Raw genomic sequence first — 22439 nt, 5'->3', positions numbered from 1 at the left:
GGCTACACTTACTGAGACAGAGGGGCGCTGTTTCGCTCGCACAGATGCTTTCTCTTGTGTCTTGCTGTCGGTGTGCATCTCGGTCAAATGATCAATATTTAGAGAGCCCCAAAGTTTGACTTTTGTTTCCTCCCCTGTAATATGCACTCCAATGAATGGTCAGTCATTACATCCTTAGCTCTGTCTAGGAATTTGAGAGTGCTTACAGCTCCATCGGTCAACTGTTGTACCAAAACTGTGGCAGGGTGTCCAATTTGTTTAAACTACAGGTTGCCTCTTCAATGGGTAGGTTGAATCTTTGTTCACAAATTATACTTTGAAGTTATTTTATTCCAGTACGCCAGAGGACACTTTCACAATACATGTAGGAGAAAGGAAGGTGTGTTTGGAATGTTGGTGATCCGGGGCAACTCCAGATGTCCCAATTTACAGCTGTGAAGAAAGGGAACAAGTAGATCCTGGTTCCTATCATCAAGAAGTATGTGAAAAATGTGTCTTCCTTCAGATGGTGGCATTTTTTAATTGTTTCGCCCACCAAGCAAGGATTTTCTGTAGGAAGATGACGGACTGAAGATGGTGGTGCGGAATGCCTCATGATATATGATATATGTGTAAAACGGACTAAATATTAACACTTCAATCTAACTTTGATCCACTTACTTGTGAGCAATAACCTTCAATCTGGATATCAACAGAAAACCAATTATAAGGCTAGAGAAATGTATCTACAAATATTACCAACGCCAAAACATGTCGGAGAGTAACCAGGGGAAGTATGGAGAACTAATCCCAAAAGAAAACGAGACTCCTCGACAAACACAGACGATTCATGCTTTTCACCACCTGGTATGGTAAGAATGGAAACCGACCTGCTAATGTCGATAAATTATCAATTGGGCATACTTGAACTAGTCAGTAAAGATATAAAGGAGTTGAAGGCGAGCCTCGAGATGAGTGACGAGAAAGCCACGACATTGGAGAAAGAAACTAAAAAGCTAAAAGGTACTGTCAATATTATTTAAATGGATGTTAGTGAACCTAAAAAAGAGAACAAGTTTCTAAGAGAAGCCTTACTTGATATACAGACTTGGTCGATGCGAGAAAATCTGGTGCTTACCGGAATTAAAGAGGATGAAGGTGAAGAACCAGGGAGAATGGTGAAAGAATTCCTGGTTAAAGCGCTACAGATCCCAGGCGATACAGTCGTCAAAATCAAACTAGAACGTGTACACCGCTTCGGACAGAGAGGACAGTGGTATGAGTGCCGAAACGTTGCCAAATTTGCATTCTTTAAAAAGAAAATAATAGTTAACGGCGAGTAATGGAACACTGAACTCTTAAATACAACAACTGATAAACAAATACACTATACTATTCAAGTTAGGCACTGTTGTAAAATAATTTGTATTCAATATTCTATTTATAGTATTTATCAATAGATAAAAGAAAGCATTAGAAGAAAGGACAATTCATGAAATAATACATCTTCAAAAGTACTCAAAAGCCCCAAATTAAGCAGGAATCAACATGGTAGAGATAAAAATAGCAAATAGAGGACATAGAAGGCACGGTATGTGGGTATGTGCGGGTGTATATGTGGGGGGAGTGTGGGTGTGTTGGAAGATGGGGTACCTGTGCACTTGGAAAAGTGTGATGACAAGTGAGAGTCTGAGTCTGCCTGGCAGGGTTTGTCCAACAAAGCCAAAACCCCCAGATGGGAGAGCATAATATGCAAGGAGTTTCTCAAGGCTGCTAATGAGAACCTCGACGACCTCGTACATAGCCAGTGGGATTTCCGGTGAAGTACCACACCCAGGTAGTGGCTGTGCTGGCAACACTGGCTGCAGTAACCTTGGTGGCACAATAATAATCAAATGGTCTGATTGCACAGAGGTGCTGGGGAAGGAAAAAGAGGGAGGCTTGCAAGCTGAAGAACACCATCACGGTTGAGATGGGAATTACGGGGATGGCAGAATCATGTTTTGGAGGTACTTTGCTGCAGGAGGGACTGGTGCACTTCACAAAATAGATGGCATCATGAGGAAAGGAACATTATGTGGATATATTGACACAACATCTCAAGACATCAGTCAGGAAGTTAAAGCTTGGTCGCAAATGGGTCTTCCAAATGGACAATGACCCCAAGCATACTTCCAAAGTTGCGGCAAAATGACTTAAGGGCAACAACGTCAAGGTATTGAAGTGGCCATCAGAAAGCCCTGGCCCTATTCAATCCTATTGAACATTTGTGGGCAGAACTGAAAAGCGTGTGCAATGACGAAGGCCTTACAAACCAGACTCAGTTGCACCAGCTCTGTCAGAAGGAAAGGGTCAAAATTAACCCAACTTATTGTGGGAAGCTTGTGGAAGGCTACCCAAAACGTTTGACCCAAGATAAACAATTTAAAGGCAATGCTACCAAATACTAATTGAGTGTATGTAAACTTTTGACTCACTGGGAATGTGATGAAAAAAATAAAAGCTGAAATAAATCATTCTCTCCACTATTATCCTGACATTTCACATTCTTAAAATAAAGTGGTGATCCTAACTGACCTAAGACGGGGAAGGATTAAATGTCAGGAATTGTGAAAAACTGAGTTTCAACGTATTTGTCTAAGTTGTATGTAAACTTCCAACTTCAACTGTATATATATATATTTTGGATAAATCTTGGTTTCATCAGACCAGAGAATCGTGTTTATCATGGTCTGAGAGTCCTTTAGGTGCATTTTGGCAAAATCCAAGTTGGCTGTCATCTGTCTTTTACTGAGTCGCTTCTTTCTGGCCAATCTACCAAAACGCCTGATTGGTGGAGTGCTGCAGAGATAGTTGTCCTTCTGGAAGGTTCTACCAACTCCACAGAGGAACTCTGGAGCTCCGACAGAGTGACCATCGGGTTCTTGGTCACCTCCCCATCCAAGGCCCTTCTCCCCCAGTTGCTCAGTTTGGCCGGGAGGCCAGCTCTAGGAAGAGTGGTTCCAAACTTCTTCCATTTAAGAATGATGGAGGCCACTGTGTTCTTGGGGACCTTCAATGACACAGCATTTTCTTTGCTAAACTTCCCCAGATCTGTGCCTCGATTCAATCTTGTCTCGTAGCTGGTCGGACAATTCCTTTGACCTCATGGTTTTTGCTCTGACATGCACTCAACTGTGGGACCTTTTATAGACAGGTACGTTTCTTTCCAAATCATGTCCAATCCATTTAATTTACCACAGGTGGACTCCAATCAAGTTGTAGAAACATCTAAAGGATAATCAATGGAAACAGGATGCACTTGTTGTGGCTGCTTTGTGTTATATATTGTTGTCTCTACCTTCTTGCCCTTTGTGCTCTTGTCTGTGCCCAATTAATGTTTGTACCATGTTTTGTGCTGCTACCATGTTGTGTTGCTACCATGCTGTGTTGTCATGTGTTAATGCCTAGCTATGTTTTTGTCTTAGGTCTCTCTTTATGTAGTGTTGTGTTCTCTCTCTTGTAGTGATGTGTGTTTTGTCTTATATTTATATTTTGTTTTTGTATTTTTAATCCCAGTCCCCGCAGGAGGCTTTTGTCTTTTGGTGGGCCGTCACTGTAAATAAGAATGTGTTCTTTAACTGACTTGCCTAGTTAAATAAGAGTTACTAAAAATAAAATAAAAACCCGAGCTCAATTTTGAGTCTCATGGCAAAGGGTCTGAATACTTACATTATTGTGTGTGGATTGATAAGGGGGGGGGGGGTTTAATCCATGTCAGAATAAGGTGTATTGTAACAAAATGTGGCAAAAAGTCAAGGGGTTGGAATACTTTCCATCTACAGATATACAATACACTATTTGTAGACTGTCCGCAGCATTTCCACAGCATGTCTTTAGCCTTTCAGTAGCACCACCACAGTATACAGACACTTTCTTGTTGAAAGTCAACAGATATGCAGTTGACATGTTACTGATTGTCTGTAGATAGTGTGTAGAGCATCTACAGATGGACCATCCAAATAAAGTGTTACCAAAAATATGCGCAGCATTAAAACAGCCAATATCTTTGAAAGGGAGGCGGGGGCGCGCGGGGGTTGCTGGATGGCATTTGAAATGAGGCGAGAATCTGAGAAAGGGAATAAAAAAGAAGATTGGGCTCAGATAGGATTCTGGCTTTCGTTTGTTGAGCTATTGGCCTTTGGAGGCAGGCTGCAGTGGAACTGGCAGCGTTGTTGGCAGCAACAGCGTTGCTGGTGGTAACATGGCATTGCCGTGGAGACGGGTCTGAATGAAGGGAGATAACAGAGTCCTCTGACAGGTCAATTTGAAGTGAAGGCCTGAGATGTGTCACACAGCGAGGGAATAACAAGACAGATAGACAGTGTAACACATGGAGAGGAGCAAGGGAGTGAGAGATGTACGTCAATGGAGGGAGAAAAAATAAAGAGAGAGAGCGTGAGGGAATGCTACAGACAGAAGGAAGAGGAAATGGAGTGATTTAAGAGGAAGGGGGAGAGATGAAGTGCGAGGCTGAAAGGAGGGAAATGGAGAGGGGAGTGAGAGATGGAGGAGGAGGAGGAAAGTGGGAATGAGGGAGGACGAGATGGAGTGTCTGTGTATGAAAGATGGGAGGGGGAGTGAGGTGGAGTGAGACATAGTGAGACAAGGGATGACCAAGTGAGGGATGGATTCACACAGAGAAAAGGGGAGATTCAAGTAGAGAGAGGTGTGGCGTGGGGTGGTCTAGTGATTAAAGAAATCGTTTGGGATTTTGGCAATGAAGCCCTTTATCTACTTCCCCAGAGTCAGATGAACTCAGCTGCTTTTGTCTTCTACTCACTTCAGGCCTTCATTTCACACCTTCTACACCGGCTTGTCTCTTCATTAAAAACACACACCAAAAAATGAAAGAGGGGTGTAGAAAAGTGGTAGCAAGGAAAATGTGTCACTTACTGGTGCCGATGGTGAGGAGAAAGGTGACAGAGCTATCAGGGATTTCACACACGTTGCGAACGGACACCTGGCACGTGTAGTTGGCAAAGTCCTTCAGCCTCAGGTTCTTCAGCTTCAGAACCTCGGTCTCCCCCTGTGTGACATAAAACATTGACTGGTTACACAGATATAACAGTAACAGACTGACCGCATGTGAGTATTCTTCACAAACACACATGCATATGTGCACAAACACAGTACAGTTACACAATCTCTTACACACACCATAAATACCCTTATACACATGTTGGTACATTCATTAATGTACTGTCATTTGAACACAGTGTATACACTTTCACACACACACACACACACACGCGCTCCTACACATGCAAATCTACAAAATAAATATAATCTCTCTCAGACACAGCACACACTCTCAGAAAAAAATGTTTTAGATTTGTTCTTAAAGGGGTACAAATGCTTGTCACTGTAGTGGTACCCTGGAAGGTACTGTACGTCCTTTGTACCTTTTAGTTTAATGTTTTATTAGTAGTATGTACTGGATACATAGGGTAGACACCGTCCAACAAACTGCTTACTTGCAGGTTCATTCTAAACAATGCAACAACAATAATAAATAATAAACGATAAGAATACGAACAAAAAGTAAATGGCTCAATTTATAGTCCAGTATTTAAGCGCGTTTTGGGAAAGCGGGGATTGGGGTGCAAGTGTTTAAATTGTGCAGTATTTAACAATAATAATAATAATGTGGTGGCAGCAGTTGTGATGTGTGTGTAGCATGCATCTATATGTGTATGTGTATGTGTAGATGAGTGTATATCTGTGTGGGTCAGTGTGGAGAGTCAGTGCATGTGGTCAGTCCAATTCACTCTTATAGATAGAAGGTATCAGATCTCATGTTCCGATACCGTCTGCCCGAGGGTAAGGAAGAAAAACAGCTTGTGGTTGGTGTGTGTGGGGTCCTTGATGATCCAGTCCTTCTTCAGGCACTGTTTCGAGTAGATCTTCTGGATGAGTGGGAGCACAGTCCCAGAGATGTTCTGGGCCTTCTTCACCACCCTTTGGAGATCCTTGCGGTTGTGGATGGAGCAATTCCAGTACCAGGCCATGATGTAACCTGTCAGGACAGAATTTCTTTTTTTCTTTAGCCGCCTTAGGAAGTAGAGACGCTATTGCGCCCTCTTGACAAGAGTGGTGTGTTGTTGATCCATTTCAAGTCCTCAGGGATGTGGATGCTGACTCTCTCTACTGCAGTACCATTGATGTGGATCAAGACATGTTTACTCCTCTGCTTTCTGGAGTCAACAATCAACTCCTTCGTTTTGCTGACATTAAGGGAGATGCCAGTTCACTTACCTTTTCCCTATAGGCTAACTCGTCATTATTGGTTATTAGGCCTATAAACCTGGTGTCATCAGCAAACTTGATGATGGAGTTGGTGTCGTGCAAAGCCACACAGTCGTTGTTTTCTATTTTTCTATTTAATTCAACTTTATTTAAATAAGTACTGTAAGGGACCAAAGTTTAAGGGGTGGTGGGGTGTGTTAGGGATAGTGGAACATATACTGTATATAGGTATTTGACTGGAGGGTGTCAGCAAATATGATTAAAAGTTTACACTATTCATCTATGGCAAAGATACATATGTTTCCCTTTTCATCCATGTCTGGTGTTTGTTAGTTCCTGGCTAGCTAGGGCTTCAGCCAGCATGGAACAAAAGGGGGAGAAGGAATGATTAAAACTCAGACGCAGTTGTCAAGTAAACACATCTGTCAGTGCTGATGTGAACCACATCACAAAAGACACGCCAAAAGGGAGATGTATAAAAATATACAGTATATACATTTAATTATTTTATTTTATTTAACCTTTATTTAACCAGGTAGATTAGTTGAGAAGAAGTTCTCATTTACAACTCTGACATGACCAAGATAAATCAAAGCAGTTCGACACATACAACAACACAGATTTACAAATGGAATAAACAAACATACAGTCAATAATACAGTAGATTTAAAAAATAAGTATAAACACAGTGTGTGCAAATGAGGTAGGATAAGGAAGGTAAGGCAATAAAATAGGCAATAGTGGCGAAGGAAATTATGATATAAGAATTAAACACTGGAGTGATAGAAGTGCAGAAGATGAATGTGCAAGTAGAGATACTGGGGTGAAAAGGAGCAAAATAAATAAATACAGTGTGGGGATGAGGGAGTTGGATGGGCTATTTACAGATGGGCTATGTACAGGTGCAATGATCTGTGAGCAGTTTTTTTTGCAGTTCGTTCCAGTCATTGGCAGCAGAGAACTGGAAGGAAAGATGGCCAAAGGAAGAGTTCGCTTTGGGGGTGACCAGTGAAATATACCTGCTGGAGCACGAGCTAAGGGTGGGTGCTGCTATGGTGACCAGTGAAATGAGATAAGGCGGGGTTTTACCAAGCAAAGACTTGTAGATGACCTGGAGCCAATGAGTTTGGCGACGAGTGTGAAGCGAGGGTCAGCCAACGAGAGCATACATGTCGCAGTAGTGGGTAGTATATGGGGCTTTGGTGACAAATCAGATGCACTGTGATAGACTGCATCCAATTTATTGAATAGAGTGTTTTTGTAAATGACATCGCCGAAGTTGAGGATGGATAGGATCAGTTTCACGAGGGCATGTTTGGCAGTATGAGTGAAGGATGCTTTGTTGCAATATAGGAATGATTCTAGATTTAATATTGGATTAGAGATGCTTAATGTGGGTCTGGAAGGAGACACCTAGGTATTTGTAGTTGTCTTACATATTCTAGGTCAGAACCGCCCAGAGTAGTGATGCTGGACGGGCGGGCAGGTGCGGGCAGCAATCGGTTGAAGAGCATGCATTTAGTTTTACTTGCATTTAAGAGCAGTTGGAGGCCACAGAAGGAGAGTTGTATGGCATTGAAGCTCATCTGGAGGTTAGTTAACACAGTGTCCAATGAAGGGCCAGAGGTATACAGAATGATGTCGTCTGCGTAGAGGTGGATCAAAGAATCACCAGCAGCAAGAGCGTCATCATTGATGGATACAGAGAAGAGAGTCGGCCCGAGAATTGAACCCTGTGGCACCCCCATAGAGACTGCCAGAGGTCCGGACAACAGGCCCTCCGATTTGACACACTGAACCCTATCAGAGAAGTAGTTGGTGAATCAGGCGAGGCAGTGATTAGAGAACCCAAGGCTGTTGAGTCTGCCGATAAGAATGTGGTGATTGACAGAGTCGAAAGCCTTGGCTAGGTCAATGATTATGGCTGTACAGTATTGTCTCTTATCGATGGCAGTTATGATATCCCTACCCCGGTCAACAGCCCTGCACCCCCCACAGCAACTCGCCCACGACTCCCACATTTCTCCTTCACCCAAATCCAGATAGCTGATGTTTTAAAAGAGCTGCAAAATCTGGACCTCTACAAATCAGCCGGGCTAAACAATCTGGACCCTCTCTTTCAAAAATGATCTGCCGAAATTGTTGCAACCCCTATTACTAGCCTGTTCAACCTCTCTTTCATATCGTCTGAGATCCCCAAAGATTGGAAAGCTGCCGCGGTCATCCCCCTCTTCAAAGGGGGAGACACTATAGACCCAAACTGCTACAGACCTATATCTATTCTACCCTGCCTTTGTAAGGTCTTTGAAAGCCAAGTTAACAAACAGATTACCGACCATTTCGAATCCCACCGTAACTTCTCCGCTATGCAATCTGGTTTCAGAGCTGGTCATGGGTGCACCTCAGCCACGCTCAAGGTCCTAAACGATATCATAACCGCCATCGATAAGAGACATTACTGTGCAGCTGTATTCAGACTCAACAGCCTTGGTTTGCACTTACTGTATAGTCAGTTGTGTTGAGGAGGCACAAAACACACAATGCAAGAGGCATATAAACCATTTTCATTGTTTATGTTGCAAAACTGTTTACATTGTGACCTATGTTGCAAAACTGTGACCTATTGTGACCTACTGATCCAGGCAAACATGGCCTCTTCTACCCTCTCTACCCTTATCCCCTCCCGCTCCCATTCTATTTGCAGCCCCTTGGCGTTTCGGGGGTTTCCCACTTCACCCCGAGCTGTGTGGTCACTCTGCACCCAGACAGCCCTCTTTTTTCCCTGGCCAGGGCTCCCCCAGAGCCCCAGATAAAAGGAGGTTTCCTTTGATTCATGCCCAACAGCGGGGACCGCTGCTGGGGTAGCTGTTCTAGCATGTGCCCTGGTGTTTGTTTTGCTCATAGAAGTGCTGTCAGAATGGATTGGAGGCACAAACTAGACTGCTTTTATGTTGCTGTTTGGTGACGGATGCTGGGGTTCAAAGGGACCTGTGGTTTTAAAGATAGGGGTTCTGCTGCAGAAGATGAGTGCTTATGTGTGTGTTGTGGTTGAAAACGGTAAGGGGCATTGTGTACTGTATCAATAAGGGTTTGTGTAGAGGGGAGAGAGAGAGAAAAATGGTGAGAAATTTCAAAGGGAGAGAGAATGAGGTCATTGACAGTCAGGCTTAGGTTCAGACACACCGTTCCCCTTTCCATCCTCCTCTTTTCCCTGATCACAGAGGTAGGGGGCAGAGAAGTGGACATTTGGGTTCAGCGTCACATTTTCAGAGGCTCGGAAAAGCTGATGATCCTGGCTTTGTTTATGTCCCAAGTCTCCCCCTTCTCTCAGATCCTTCCAGCGACACTCTAAAACACAGGACACACACACAGGACATCATAGATGTGCCCCGTACTCAGAGGTGCAGGCAGGAAGCAGGGATTCTGGAAACGCCATTAAAGTCATAACTCTGTACATGAACTCCGCTTATTCCCAGCGCAGATACAGACATACTGTAGTCGCTTGTAAGGACTCATGCGCAAAGGCAGGAGAATGCACACGCACACAATAACATTCTTGCTCACTGACACACATCACTCAGATCCACACTGCATTCTCAAACACACACACACACACACACACACACACACACACACACACACACACACACACACACACACACACACACACACACACACACACACACACACACACACACACACACACACACACACACACACACACACACACACACACACCTCATTCTCCGCACCTCATTCTGACACACACACACACATACAGTTGAAGTGGAAAGTTTACATACACCTTAGCCAAATACATTTAAACTCAGTTTTTCACAATTGCTGACATTTAATCCTAGTAAGAATTCCCTGTTTTAGGTCAGTTAGGATTACCACTTTATTTTAAGAACGTGAAATGTCAGAATAATAGTAGAGAGAATTATTTATTTTAGATTTGATTTCTTTCACCACATTCCCAGTTGGTCAGAAGATTACAGACACTCAATTAGTATTTAGTAGATTTGCCTTTAAATTGTTTAACTTGGGTCAAACATTTTGGGTAGCCTTCCACAAGCTTCCCACAATAAGTTGGGTGAGTTTTGGCCCGTTCCTCTTGACAGAACTGGTGTAACTGAATCAGGTTTGTAGGCCTTGCTCGCACAGGCTTTTTTAGTTCACGCACACATTTTCTATAGGGTTGAGGTCATGGCTTTGTGATGGCCACTCCGATATTTTGACTTTGTTGTCCTTAAGCTATTTTGCCACAACTTTGGAAGTATGCTTGGGGTCATTGTCCATTTGGAAGACCAATTTGCGACGAAGCTTTAACCTCCTGACTGATGTCTTGAGATGTTGCTTCAATATATCCACATATTCCTCCCTCATGAGGCCATCTATTTTGTGAAGTGCACAGACCCTTCTGCAGCAAAGCACCCGCCACAACATGATGCTGCCACCACAATGCTTCACGATTGGGATGGTGTTCTTCGGCTTGCAAGCCTCCCACTTTTCCTCCAAACATAACAATGGTCATTATGGCCAAACAGTTCTATTTTTGTTTCATCAGACCAGGGGAGATTTCTCCAAAAAGTAAGATATTTGTCTCCCGTGTGCAGTTGCAAACCGTAGTCTGGCTTTCTTATGGCGGTTTTGGAGCAGTGCCTTCTTCCTTGCTGAGCAGCCTTTCAGGTTATGTCACTATAGGACTCATTTCACTGTGGATATATATACTTTTGTACCTGTTTCCTCCAGCATCTTCACAAGGTCCTTTGCTGTTGTTCTGGGATTGATTTGCACTCTTTGCACCAAAGTGCATTCATCTCTAGGAGACAGAATGCGTCTCCTTCCTGAGCGGTAATGAAGGCTGCGTGGTCCCATGGTGTTTCTAATTGCGTACAATAGTTTGTACAGATGAGTGTGGTACCTTTAGGTGTTTGGCAATTGCTCCCAAGGATGAACCGGCCTTGTGGAGGTCTACCATATTTTTTCTGAGGTCTTGGCTGATTTCTTTTGATTTCCCCATGATGCCAAGCAAAGAGGCACTGAGTTTGAAGGTAGGCCTTGAAATACATCCACAGGTTCCCCTCCAATTGACTCAAATGATGTCAATTAGCCTATCAGAAGCTTCTGAAGCCATGACATCATTTTCTGGAATTCTTCAAGTTGTTTAAAGGCACAGTCAACTTAGTATATGTAAACTTCTGACCCACTGGAATTGTGATACAGTGAATTAAGTGAAATAATCTGTGTGTAAACAATTGTTGGAAAAATGACTTGTGTCATTCACAAAGTAGATGTCCTAACCGACTTGCCAAAACTATAGTTTGTTAACAAGAAATGTGTGCAGTGGTTGAAAAATGAGTTTTAATAACTTCAACCTAAGTGTATGTAAAACTTCCGAATTCAACTGTACATAGTCCACAGATGTTCCAGATTAGCTGATTAGCTATCCTGATTAGTTTCCTGCCAGTGTCATCTGCCAAAATAAAGAGAAAGAGAGGGAGAGAGTGACAGGGAAATGAGGTAAGAAGTCGCAGAGAAGGAAATTAGTTGCCAATCAGTAGGTGGAAGTTAAATTGTGTTTGTGTGACTGAGCATGCCGTCAATATGCCAAATAGGCTGGCAGCAAGTTGGCAGGTAGCAAGTAAGCACCAATTTTCTACATTGAAGAATAAAAGTGAAGACATCAAACTTTTAAATAACACAAATGTAATCATGCAGTAACCAGGAAAGTTTGAAACAAATTACATTTGATTTTAGATTCTTCAAAGTGGCCACCCTTTGCCTTGACAGCTTTGTATTCCCTTGGTATTCTCTCAACCAGATTCACATGGATTGCTTTTCTAACAGTCTAGTTGGAGTTCCCACATACGATGAGCACTTGTAGGCTGCTTTCCCTTCACTCTGCAGTCCAACTCATCCCAAACCATCTCATCTGTGTTGTGGAGGCCAGGTCATCTGATGCAGCACTCCATCCTTCTTCGTCAAATAGTCCTTACCCAACCTGGAGCACTAACCAGATGGGATGTCGTATCGCTGCAAAATGTTGTGCTAGCCATGCTGGTTAAGTGTGCCTTGAATTCTAAATAAATCACAGACAGTCTCACCAGCAAAGCACCCTCACACATCACACCTCCTCCTCCATGCTTCACGGTGGGAACCACACATGGAGAGATCATCCATTCACCTACTCTGCATCTCACAAAGACACTGGTTGGAACAAAAATCTCACATTTGGCTCATCAGACCAAGTAGTGTTTTTTTAAGCAATTCGACCATGAAGGCCTAATTCACACAGTCTTCTCTGAACATTTGATGTTGAGATGTGTCTGTTACTTGAACTCTGTCAAACATTTATTTGGGCTGCAATCTGAGGTGCAGTTGACTCTAAAAATCTTGGTTGACCCAACTGCTGGGTTTCAGGCATTGGATCACTTAAAGCCAATTCACGGTTGATCCGAAAATGTGGTCAGGCTCCATATGGAGGGTGTGACACAATTGTGGAGCCTCCAAAGGCCAATTTGAGCTCCGTACCGTATCGCTGTGCGCCTCACAAGTTTTGGAACAATGCGTATGGCTAAGCATAGCTCTATATAGTGCCACATTGACATGATTGATGGGCGGGAGGTCTTGTATAAACACAAAATCACTTCCTTGACAACTTCCTTCACAACAGCTCTGCTCCGCGAAACACAAAAAGTATGATTCTGACTTCGACAGAGTCCGTAGCACTGTATATGCTGCATGGCCAATGTAGACGTCGGATTGAACATGCAGCACCTTTTAGTTGGGTTGATTACTTTAAAAATTGCTGGGTAATTGATGCTGGGTGCTGTGTTATTGATGCTGGGTTTTTCAGATATGACCCAGCGGGTCAGCTCAAAAGAATGGAGGCGTGGCTTAGTAGGGGCATGGCTTTCAGGGGCATGGCTTTTGTCCACTCGTGAGAGTAAATGTCATTCCAGTTCATCTGTTCCGTTGTATTGTTATCACATGTTAAGGTTAAACAACTACACTTTTGAAGCTTTAATTAGGCTTACAGAATTGTATGAGTTCCCCAAGACCCTATGCATATCCATATGGATTAAGATTTGTGATAGAATTAAAACAAAAATATAAAAAACAACGTCCTATCGCTGGATTTGAACGTGCAACCTTTGGACGCAGAGGCAGAGGCAGATGCTTACACCCATCCCCCATTCCTGTCCACAACACCGTAGTGCAGGTTTTCCCAAATTTGGTCCTCGGGACCACAAGGGGTGCACGGGGTGCACGTTTTGGTTTTGCCCCAGCGATACACAGCAGATTCAAATAATCAACTAATCATCCAGCTTTCATCATTTGAATCAGCTGTGTAGTGTTAGGGCAAAAAAATAAACGTGAATGCCTTGGGGTCCCGAGGGCCGAGTTTGGGAAACTCTGCCCAAGCAAAACTGAAACCTACTTGAAGGTAACAATGCTCACTCTTACCCCTGGTGGCCAGTTTCCACATCATCTCCCGACATTGTATCACGGATGACCTGGATAAAAACAACCCATGTTTGCGTGATCCAAACAACCCAACATGCTCTGTTATTAACGCAACCCAACTGTCTGGGTCAAAATAACCCAGCATGTGTTCCGTCCAGCATTTAAATTGGGTTGTTTTTAACCCAGCATTTTTTAGAGTGTAGATGTCCACTCAGTTATCCTTCCTTTGTTGCGGTTAATTTGTGTGTGGGTATTTAGTGAGCCTGCGCATATACTATTCTATGGGTTGTGAGTCTGTTATCCTTGCTCTATGGGTCTGTTATCATTGATCTGTTGCATGGGGTACAATGCTAGTAGCTTAAGAGGGTAAATGTGTGTTTGTGGTCCTCGTAACATACCTGTGTGTATAGCGGTTCGTAGATGTCCACTCCTTGATCCTTGCTCTGCTCTATGGGAATGGTGCCTCGTTTCCAGATGAAGCGGGCCGGGGGGTTGGAGTTGACAGTACAGCGGAAGAACACCGTCTTCTCCTGGTAGAAGCTCCCGCGCACATCGCTGATGGTCTGGTGCACCGTCAGAACTGGTTTGTCAAGGTCTGGGCACACACACAGACACACAGATGCACTTCATCAATATCAAGAATACGTTCATCCAAACTACACTAAATACTACCTTCCTCACAATGGTTAGACATATGTAATGTACACAGCCTTCACCTACTGTACCTTACACCACACTGAGACACTCCACAAATGAATCAGGAAAATATCTACACGAAAGGTTTGCCTGCCCAAAACCATTTTAATCACACATAAATGTCAAGAAATCAAAAGGGGATGAATACTTATGACTGGCACTGTAGATTCAGCAGGGAACTGTGTCTGTGTGTCAACGTGACTCAGGCACTTGTGGCTTCCTTGCTGTGTTATTTAGGAGCAGCCCTCTATTCTATTGTGACTAAGAGATAAAGATAGAAGCACATCTATCTGTTCTTAGGAAAAAAGCCATGCTAAATTGTCTCTTTTAGACGACTATCCCAGAAAAGACAGTATTATTAAAAGGCTTCTCTTCTTCAAGTGGGGAGGAATGGAACAGTATGCACAAGTAGACTCTTTCTTTCCGTTCCTCTCTCTCTCTCTCTAACACAAATTAAAATATCTCAAGAAATGAATGTCCTATCAACATTACATTTTCAGGGGTTATGCCGTCATTGAAAATAAGAATTTGATCTTAACTGACTTGCCTGGTTAAATAAAGGTTAAAAAATTTGCAAAATTTAAAAAAAAAAATACAATAATGTGAGCATAAAATGAAATACAATTACATGCATACACAGTACCAAATGTTTTTACACACCTACCCATTCAATGTTTTTTCTTTATTTTTACTATTGTAAAATAATAGTGAAAACATCAAAAACAATGAAATAACACATATATACAGTTGTGGCCAAAAGTTTTGAGAAGGACACAAATATACATTTTCACAAAGTCTGCTGCCTCAGTTTGTATGATGGAAATTTGCATATACTCCAGAATGTTATGAAGATTGATCAGATGAATTGCAAATAATTGCAAAGTCCATCTTTGCCATGCAAATTAACTGAATCCCCCCCAAAAAATATTGACTGCATTTCAGCCCTGCCACAAAAGGACCAGCTAACATCATGTCAGTGATTCTCTCGTTAACACAGGTGTGAGTGTTGACGCGGACAAGGCTGGAGATCACTCTGTCATGTTGATTGAGTTTGAATAACAGACTGAAAGCTTCAAAAGGAGGGTGGTGCTTGGAATCATTGTTCTTTCTCTGTCAACCATGGGTACCTGCAAGGAAACACGTGCCGTCATCATTGCTTTGCACAAAAAGGGCTTCACAGGCAAGGATATTGCTGCCGGTAAGATTACACCTAAATCAACCATTTATCGGATCATCAAAAACTTCAAGGAGAGCATTTCAAATGTGAAGAAAAGTCCAGCAAGAGCCAGGGTCATCTCCTAAAGTTGATTCAGCTGCGGGATCGGGGCACCACAAATAACAGAGCTTGCTCAGGAATGGCAGCAGGCAGGTGTGCATCTACACGCATAGTAAGGTGAAGACTTTTGGAGGGTGGCCTGGTGTCAAGAAGGGCAGCAAAGAAGCCACTTCTCTCCAGGAAAAACATCAGGGACAGACTGATATTCTGAAATGGACAAACAAAAACCCACAAATTCGAACAAACTACAAGCATTGATTATGCAAGAATGGGCTGCCATCAGTGGCCCAGAAGTTAATTGACAGCATGCAAGGGCGGATTGCAGAGGTCTTGAAAAAGAAGGGTCAACACTGCAAAATATTGACTCTTTACATCAACTTCATGTAATTGTCAATAAAAGCATTTGACATTTATGAAATGCTTGTAATTATACTTCAGTATTCCATGGTAACATCTTACAAACATATCTAAAGACACTGAAACAGCAAACCTTGTGGAAATTAATATTTGTCATTCTCAAAACTTTTAGCCATGACTGTATATAGTAACCAAAAAAGATTATTCAAAGTAGCCACCCTTTGCCTTGATGACAGCTTTGCACACTTGGCATTCTCTCAACCAGCTTCATGAGGTAGTCACCTGGAGTGTATTTCAATTAACCTGTTAGTCCTATAGGGGCAGTATTTCATTTTTGGATAAAAACACATGCCCGTTTTAAGCGCAATATTTTGTCACGAAAAGATGCTCGACTATGCTTCAGGCAAAACCAAAATGTTTGAGCGACCAGGAAATCAACAGGATTTCTGAAGGTACGTTTTCCATGATCGCCTTATATGGCTGTGAATGCGACAGGAATGAACGGACACTTTCTAGCGTTTCCCCAAGGTGTCTGCAGCATTGTGACGTATTTGTAGGCATATCATTGGAAGATTGACCATAAGAGACTACAATTGCCAAGTGTCCCGCACGGTGTCTGCGTGGAAATTGGTGCGCAAAAGTCACCTACCAGTATTTTTCCATCCGAATCTGAGAACAATGCAGGCTTCCAGGAACGGCATTTCAATGAAGGGATATATGACAAAACACCTTGAGGATTGATTCAAACAACGTTTTCCATGTTTCAGTCGATATTATGGAGTTCATTCGGAAAAAAGTTCGACGTGTAGGTGACTGAATTTTCGGTTAGTTTCGGTAGCCAAATGCATAGTAACAAAACGGAACGATGTGTCCTACACAAGCATCTTTCAGGAAAAACTGGACATCTGCTATGTAACTGAGAGTCTCCTCATTGAAACATCTGAAGTTCTTCAAAGGTAAATTATTTTATTTGATCCCTTTGCTGGTTTTTGTGAATATGTTGCGTGCTAAATGCTAACACTAAATGCTAAGCTAGCTATCACCACTCTTACACAAATTATTGATTTTCTCTGGTTCTAAAGCATATTTTGAAAATCTGAGACGACAGGATTGTTAAGAAAAGGATAAGCTTGAGAGCAGGCATATTTATTTCATTTCATTTGCGATTTTTAGAAATCGCTAACGTTGCGTTATGGCAATGAGCTTGAGGCTGTAGTAATGCGACCGCATGCGGGATGGGGCGGACTATGAGGTTAACGGGTATGCTTTGTTAAAAGTTAATTTGTGGGATTTCTTTACTTCTTAATTTTTCAGGCTTGGGTCTATTTTTCTCCACTTCCTGTCTGACTGATGTGCCCAAAGTAAACTGCCTGTTACACAGGCCCAGAAGCCAGGATATGCATGAAGTCAGTACCCTTGGATAGAAAACACTTTGAAATTTGTAGAAATTTTAAAATAATGCATGAGACAATAACACAATTGATATGATAGGACAAATATTGTTTTTGAGAGCCAATGCTTTTACAATGGAAAGCCATGTGTCATATGCAATTCCAACTCCCATATCGCAATTCCTACGGCTTCCACTAGATGTCAACAGTCTCTGTTCAAGGTTTCAGGCTTGTTTCTTCCCAAAATAAAAAGAATTTTGAGTTTTGGTACTGGGAGTCAGAGATGTCTGTGCGAGAGACGAAATAGACATGCAACTGTTAATTTTTACTTTCCTATTGAACATACTTCATTCCGATTAAACTATAATATTTCAATGACATTTTAATAGAATAGAAAACACTCTAATGTTTGGATAGAAAACACTCTAAAGTTTCTAAAACTGTTAAAATAATGTCTGTGAGTATAACAGAACTTATGGGGCAGGCGACACCCCGAGGACAAATCATCCAGGAAAATGTTTTTTTGAGTTCACCGTGTTTTCAATGGGTTTTCTATCTAGACTTCTAAGGCACTTGCTTGCAGTTCCTATCGCTTCCACTAGATGTCAACAGTCTTTTGAAATTGGTTGGTGTTTTTCTCTTGCGAAATGAAGAAGACCTTTCAGTTCTGGGTGTATAGCCAAGTGTACTGTTTTATTTGGGGCACGCGACCTGAAACTCGCTCCACTTTCATTTTTATCCACTATTGAACGCAGTGTATCCCATCTTAAATTTTTATTGATTATTTACGTTTAAAAATACCTAAAATTGCATTAGGAAAGTTGTTTGAAATGTTTGGACCAAGATTACAGGTAATTTATTAGATAATGTGTAGTCATGTTGGAACAGGTGTTTTTCTGAATCAACCGCTCCAAATAAATTGACATTTTGGGGCTATAACGACAGAATTGATCGAACAAAAAGACCATTTGTGATGTTTATGGGACATATTGGAGTGCCAACAGAAGAGGATCTTCAAAGGTAAGGCATGAATTTTATCGTTATTTCTGAGTTTTGTGTCGCGCCTGGCGGGTATAAATATGATTGTCATGTGTTTGTTTGATGGGGTGCTGTCCTCAGATAATAGCATGGTTTGCTTTCGCCGTAAAGCCTTGTTGAAATCTGGCACGTTGGCTGGATTAACAACAGGTGTAGCTTTAATTTGATGTATTGCATGTGTGATTTCATGAAAGTTTAATATTTATAGTAATTTCATTTGAATTTGGCACTCTGCCATTTCACCCGATGTTGTCGAGGGGTTCCGCTAGCGAAACGTCTAGCCATAACAGGTTTTCAAAGTTTAGCGGTAGCTTTTTGGAATCCTTTCTCTGCATGTTGAATGAGTGGATTACTCAAATCGATGGTGCCAACTAAACAGACTTTTTGGGATATAAAGAAGGATTTTATATAACAAAATGACCAAGCATTTTGTAGCTGGGACCCTTTGGATTGCAAATCAGAGGAAGATTTTCAAAAAGTAAGTGAATATTTAATCGTTATTTGTGATTTTACAAAGCCTGTGCTGGTTGAAAAATATTTTGATGTGGGGCACCGTCCTCAAACAATCGCATGGCATGCTTTCCTTGTAAAGCCTATTGTAAATTGGACAATGCAGTTAGATTAACCTGTTAATCCTACCCCCTACTTTTTCGAACATTCTGTTAAAAATTGCGCAACATTTCAGCGCCCTGCTACTCATACCAGGAATATAGTATATGCATATGATTAGTATGTGTGGATAGAAAACACTCAGACGTTTATAAAACTGGTTAAATCACGGCTGTGACTATAACAGAACGTGCGTTTCATCAAAAAGCGCAGGAAAATCTGATCACTGAAAATGGAAATATATATCCATGCGCGACTTGAACCCATTGATAAAGGTGAACCACATTTAATGGGGCTGAGGTTGCAATACCTACAGCTTCCACACGTTGTCTAGAGTCTTGTAATTTGCCTCGGCTTTGTTTCTTGGTCAAACAGACGCAAGGCAAAGCATTTCTTCCAGTCTCTGACCGGATATTTTGGTTGAGAATTACCCGGACATTATTTCCAGACGGACAGCTAAAGAATATACTTCGCCTCGTGATCAATTTGATCGCTTAATTACGTTTAATAATACCTAAACTTGCATTACAAAAGTATTTCGAAGTGTTTTGTGAAAGTTTATCGTCGACTTAAAAAAAAAAAAAAAAAATGACGTTACGTTATAAGACGCTATTTTTTTCCGTTTATCACACAGTCTTCATAGATCGATATCTAGGCTATATATGGACCGATTTAATCGGAAAAATAGACCCAATAGTGATTATGGGACATCTAGGAGTGCCAACAAAGAAGATGGTCAAAGGTAGTGAATGTTTTATATTTTATTTGTGCGGTTTGTGTAGCGACGACTATGCTAATTATTTTGTTTACGTCCCCTGCGGGTCTTTTGGGGTGTTACATGCTATCAGATAATAGCTTCTCATGCTTTCGCCGAAAAGCATTTTACAAATCTGACTTGTTGCCTGGATTCACAACGAGTGTAGTTTTAATTCAATACCCTGCATGTGTATTTTAATGAACGCTTGAGTTTTAACTAGTACTATTAGCATTTAGCGTAGCGCATTTGCATTTCCAGATGTCTAGTTGGGACGCCTGCGTGCCAGGTATGACCAAAAGGTTAACAAAAATGTAACGTTTTAACCGACATAAGACAAAAAACAGACCTGCATCCTATGCTAGCTTGCTACCGATGGCCCGGTTAGTTGTCTGAATCGTCGTTATCCCAACCAACCTCACCACTCACTGGACCCTTAATGATCACTCGACTAAGCACGCCTCTCCTTAATGTCAATATGCCTTGTCCATTGCTGTTCTGGTTAGTGTTTATTTGCTTATTTCACTGTCGAGACTCTAGCCCTGCTCATTATACCTTATCCAACCTTTCAGTTCCACCACCCACACATGCGATGACATCACCAGGTTTCAATGATGTTTCTAGAGACAATATCTCTCTCATCATCACTCAATACCTAGGTGTACCTCCACTGTATTCACATCCTACCATACCTTTGTCTGTACATTATACTTTGAAGCTATTTTATTGCCCCCAGAAACCTCCTTTTACTCTCTGTTCTGGACGTTCTAGACAACCAATTCTCATAGCTTTTAGCTGCACCCTTAACCTACTCCTCCTCTGTTCCTCTGGTGATTCCCCAGGTCTCTTTTGATGACTTCTGTAAACGTAATAGCCTTGGTTTCATGCATGTTAACATTAGAAGCCTCCACCCTAAATTAGTTTTATTCACAGCTTTAGCACTGCTTTAGCACACTCTGCCAACCTGGATGTTCTAGCCGAGTCTGAATCCTGGCTTAGGAAGACCACCCAAAATTCTGAAATCTCCATCCCTAACTACAACATTTTCAGACAAGATAGAACGGCCAAAGGGGGAGATGTTGCAATCTACTGCAAATATAGCCTGTAGAGTTCTGTCCTACTATCCAGGTCTGTACCCAAACAATTTGAACTTCTAGTTGTAAAAATCCACCTCTCTAAAAACAAGTCTCTAACCGTTGCCGCCTGCTATAGACCACCCTCTGCCCCCAGCTGTGCTCTGGACACCATATGTGAACTGGTTGACCCCATCTATCTTCAGAGCTCGTGCTGCTAGGCGACCTAAACCCTAGCCATCCTACAATCTAAGCTTGATATCCTCAATCTCACACAAATTATCAATGAACCTACCAGGTACCACCCCAAAGCCGTAAACACGGGCACCCTCATAGATATCATCCTAACCAACTTGCCCTCTAAATACACCTCTGCTGTTTTCAACAAAGATCTCAGCGATCACTGCCTCATTGCCTGCATCCGTAATGGGTCAGAGGTCAAACGACCTCCAGGCATCACTGTCAAACGCTCCCTGAAACACTTCAGCGAGCAGGCCTTTCTAATCGACCTGGCTGGGGTATCCTGGAAGGATATTGTTCTCATCCCGTCAGTAGAGGATGCCTGGTTATTTTTTTAAATGCCTTCCTCACGATTTTAAATAAGCATGCCCCATTCAAGAAATTTAGAACCAGGAACAGATATAGCCCTTGGTTCTCTCCAGACCTGACTGCCCTTAACCAACACAAAAACATCCTATGGCGTTCTGCATTAGCATCGAACAGCCCCCGTGATATGCAACTTTTCAGGGAAGCTAGAAACCAATATACACAGGCAAAAAAGCTAAGGCTAGCATTATCAAGCAGAAACACAAACTCAAAAAATTCCTGGACACTGTAGCTGCCCACTGCACTGCGGATGGGAAACACTGTCACCACCGATAAATCCACTATAATTGAGAATTTCAATTTTAAAAAATATACGGCTGGCCATGTTTGCCACCTGGCCTCCCCTACCCCGGGCAACAGCACTGCACCCCCCACAGCAACTCGCCCAAGCCTTCCCCATTTCTCCTTCTCCCAAATCCAGTCAGCTGATGTTCTGGAAGAGCTGCAAAATCTGGACCCCTACAAATCAGCCGAGCTAGAAAATCTGGACCCTCTCTTTCTAAAATGATCTGCCGAAATTGTTGCAACCCCTGTTCAACCTCTCTTTTGTGACATCTGAGATTCCCAAAGATTGGAAAGCAGCTACGGTCATCCTCCGCTTCAAAGGGGGATACACTCTTGACCCCAACTGCTACAGACCAATATCTATTCTACCCTGCCTTTGTAAGGTCTTTGAAAGCCAAGTTAACAGATTACCGATAAATTCAAATCTTACTGTACCTTCCCCCGCTATGCAATCTGGTTTCGCTATGCAATCTGGTGCACCTCAGCCACGCTCAAGGTCATAAACGATATCACAACCGCCATCGATAAGAGACACTTCTGTGCATCCGTATCAATCAGCCTGGCCAAGGCTTTCGACTCTGTCAATCACAGCATTGTTATTGGCAGACTCAACAGCC

At 42.3% G+C, this 22439-nt stretch overlaps 1 protein-coding gene across 1 annotated transcript in view; it reads right to left on the bottom strand.

Moving 5' to 3' along the window:
* Nucleotides 1–14431, bottom strand: part of LOC124046906 (MAM domain-containing glycosylphosphatidylinositol anchor protein 1-like) — a 76099-nt gene extending 61668 nt beyond the window's left edge. Inside the window, exons 1-3 of the mRNA XM_046367676.1 lie at nucleotides 14419–14431; nucleotides 14136–14332; nucleotides 4915–5047 (exon numbers count right to left, since the gene is read on the bottom strand). Of these exons, the coding sequence (XP_046223632.1) occupies nucleotides 4915–5047; nucleotides 14136–14332; nucleotides 14419–14431 (343 nt within the window). The remainder of the gene's footprint in view (nucleotides 1–4914; nucleotides 5048–14135; nucleotides 14333–14418) is intronic.
* Nucleotides 14432–22439: the final 8008 nt, after the last annotated feature.

The sequence above is a fragment of the Oncorhynchus gorbuscha genome, linkage group LG10, assembly GCF_021184085.1.
Source record: "Oncorhynchus gorbuscha isolate QuinsamMale2020 ecotype Even-year linkage group LG10, OgorEven_v1.0, whole genome shotgun sequence".
In the NCBI taxonomy this organism is placed as follows: Eukaryota; Metazoa; Chordata; class Actinopteri; order Salmoniformes; family Salmonidae; genus Oncorhynchus; species Oncorhynchus gorbuscha.
The sequence above is the reverse complement of the archived record's forward strand: the minus strand, read 5'-3'. Positions and strand labels throughout refer to the sequence as shown.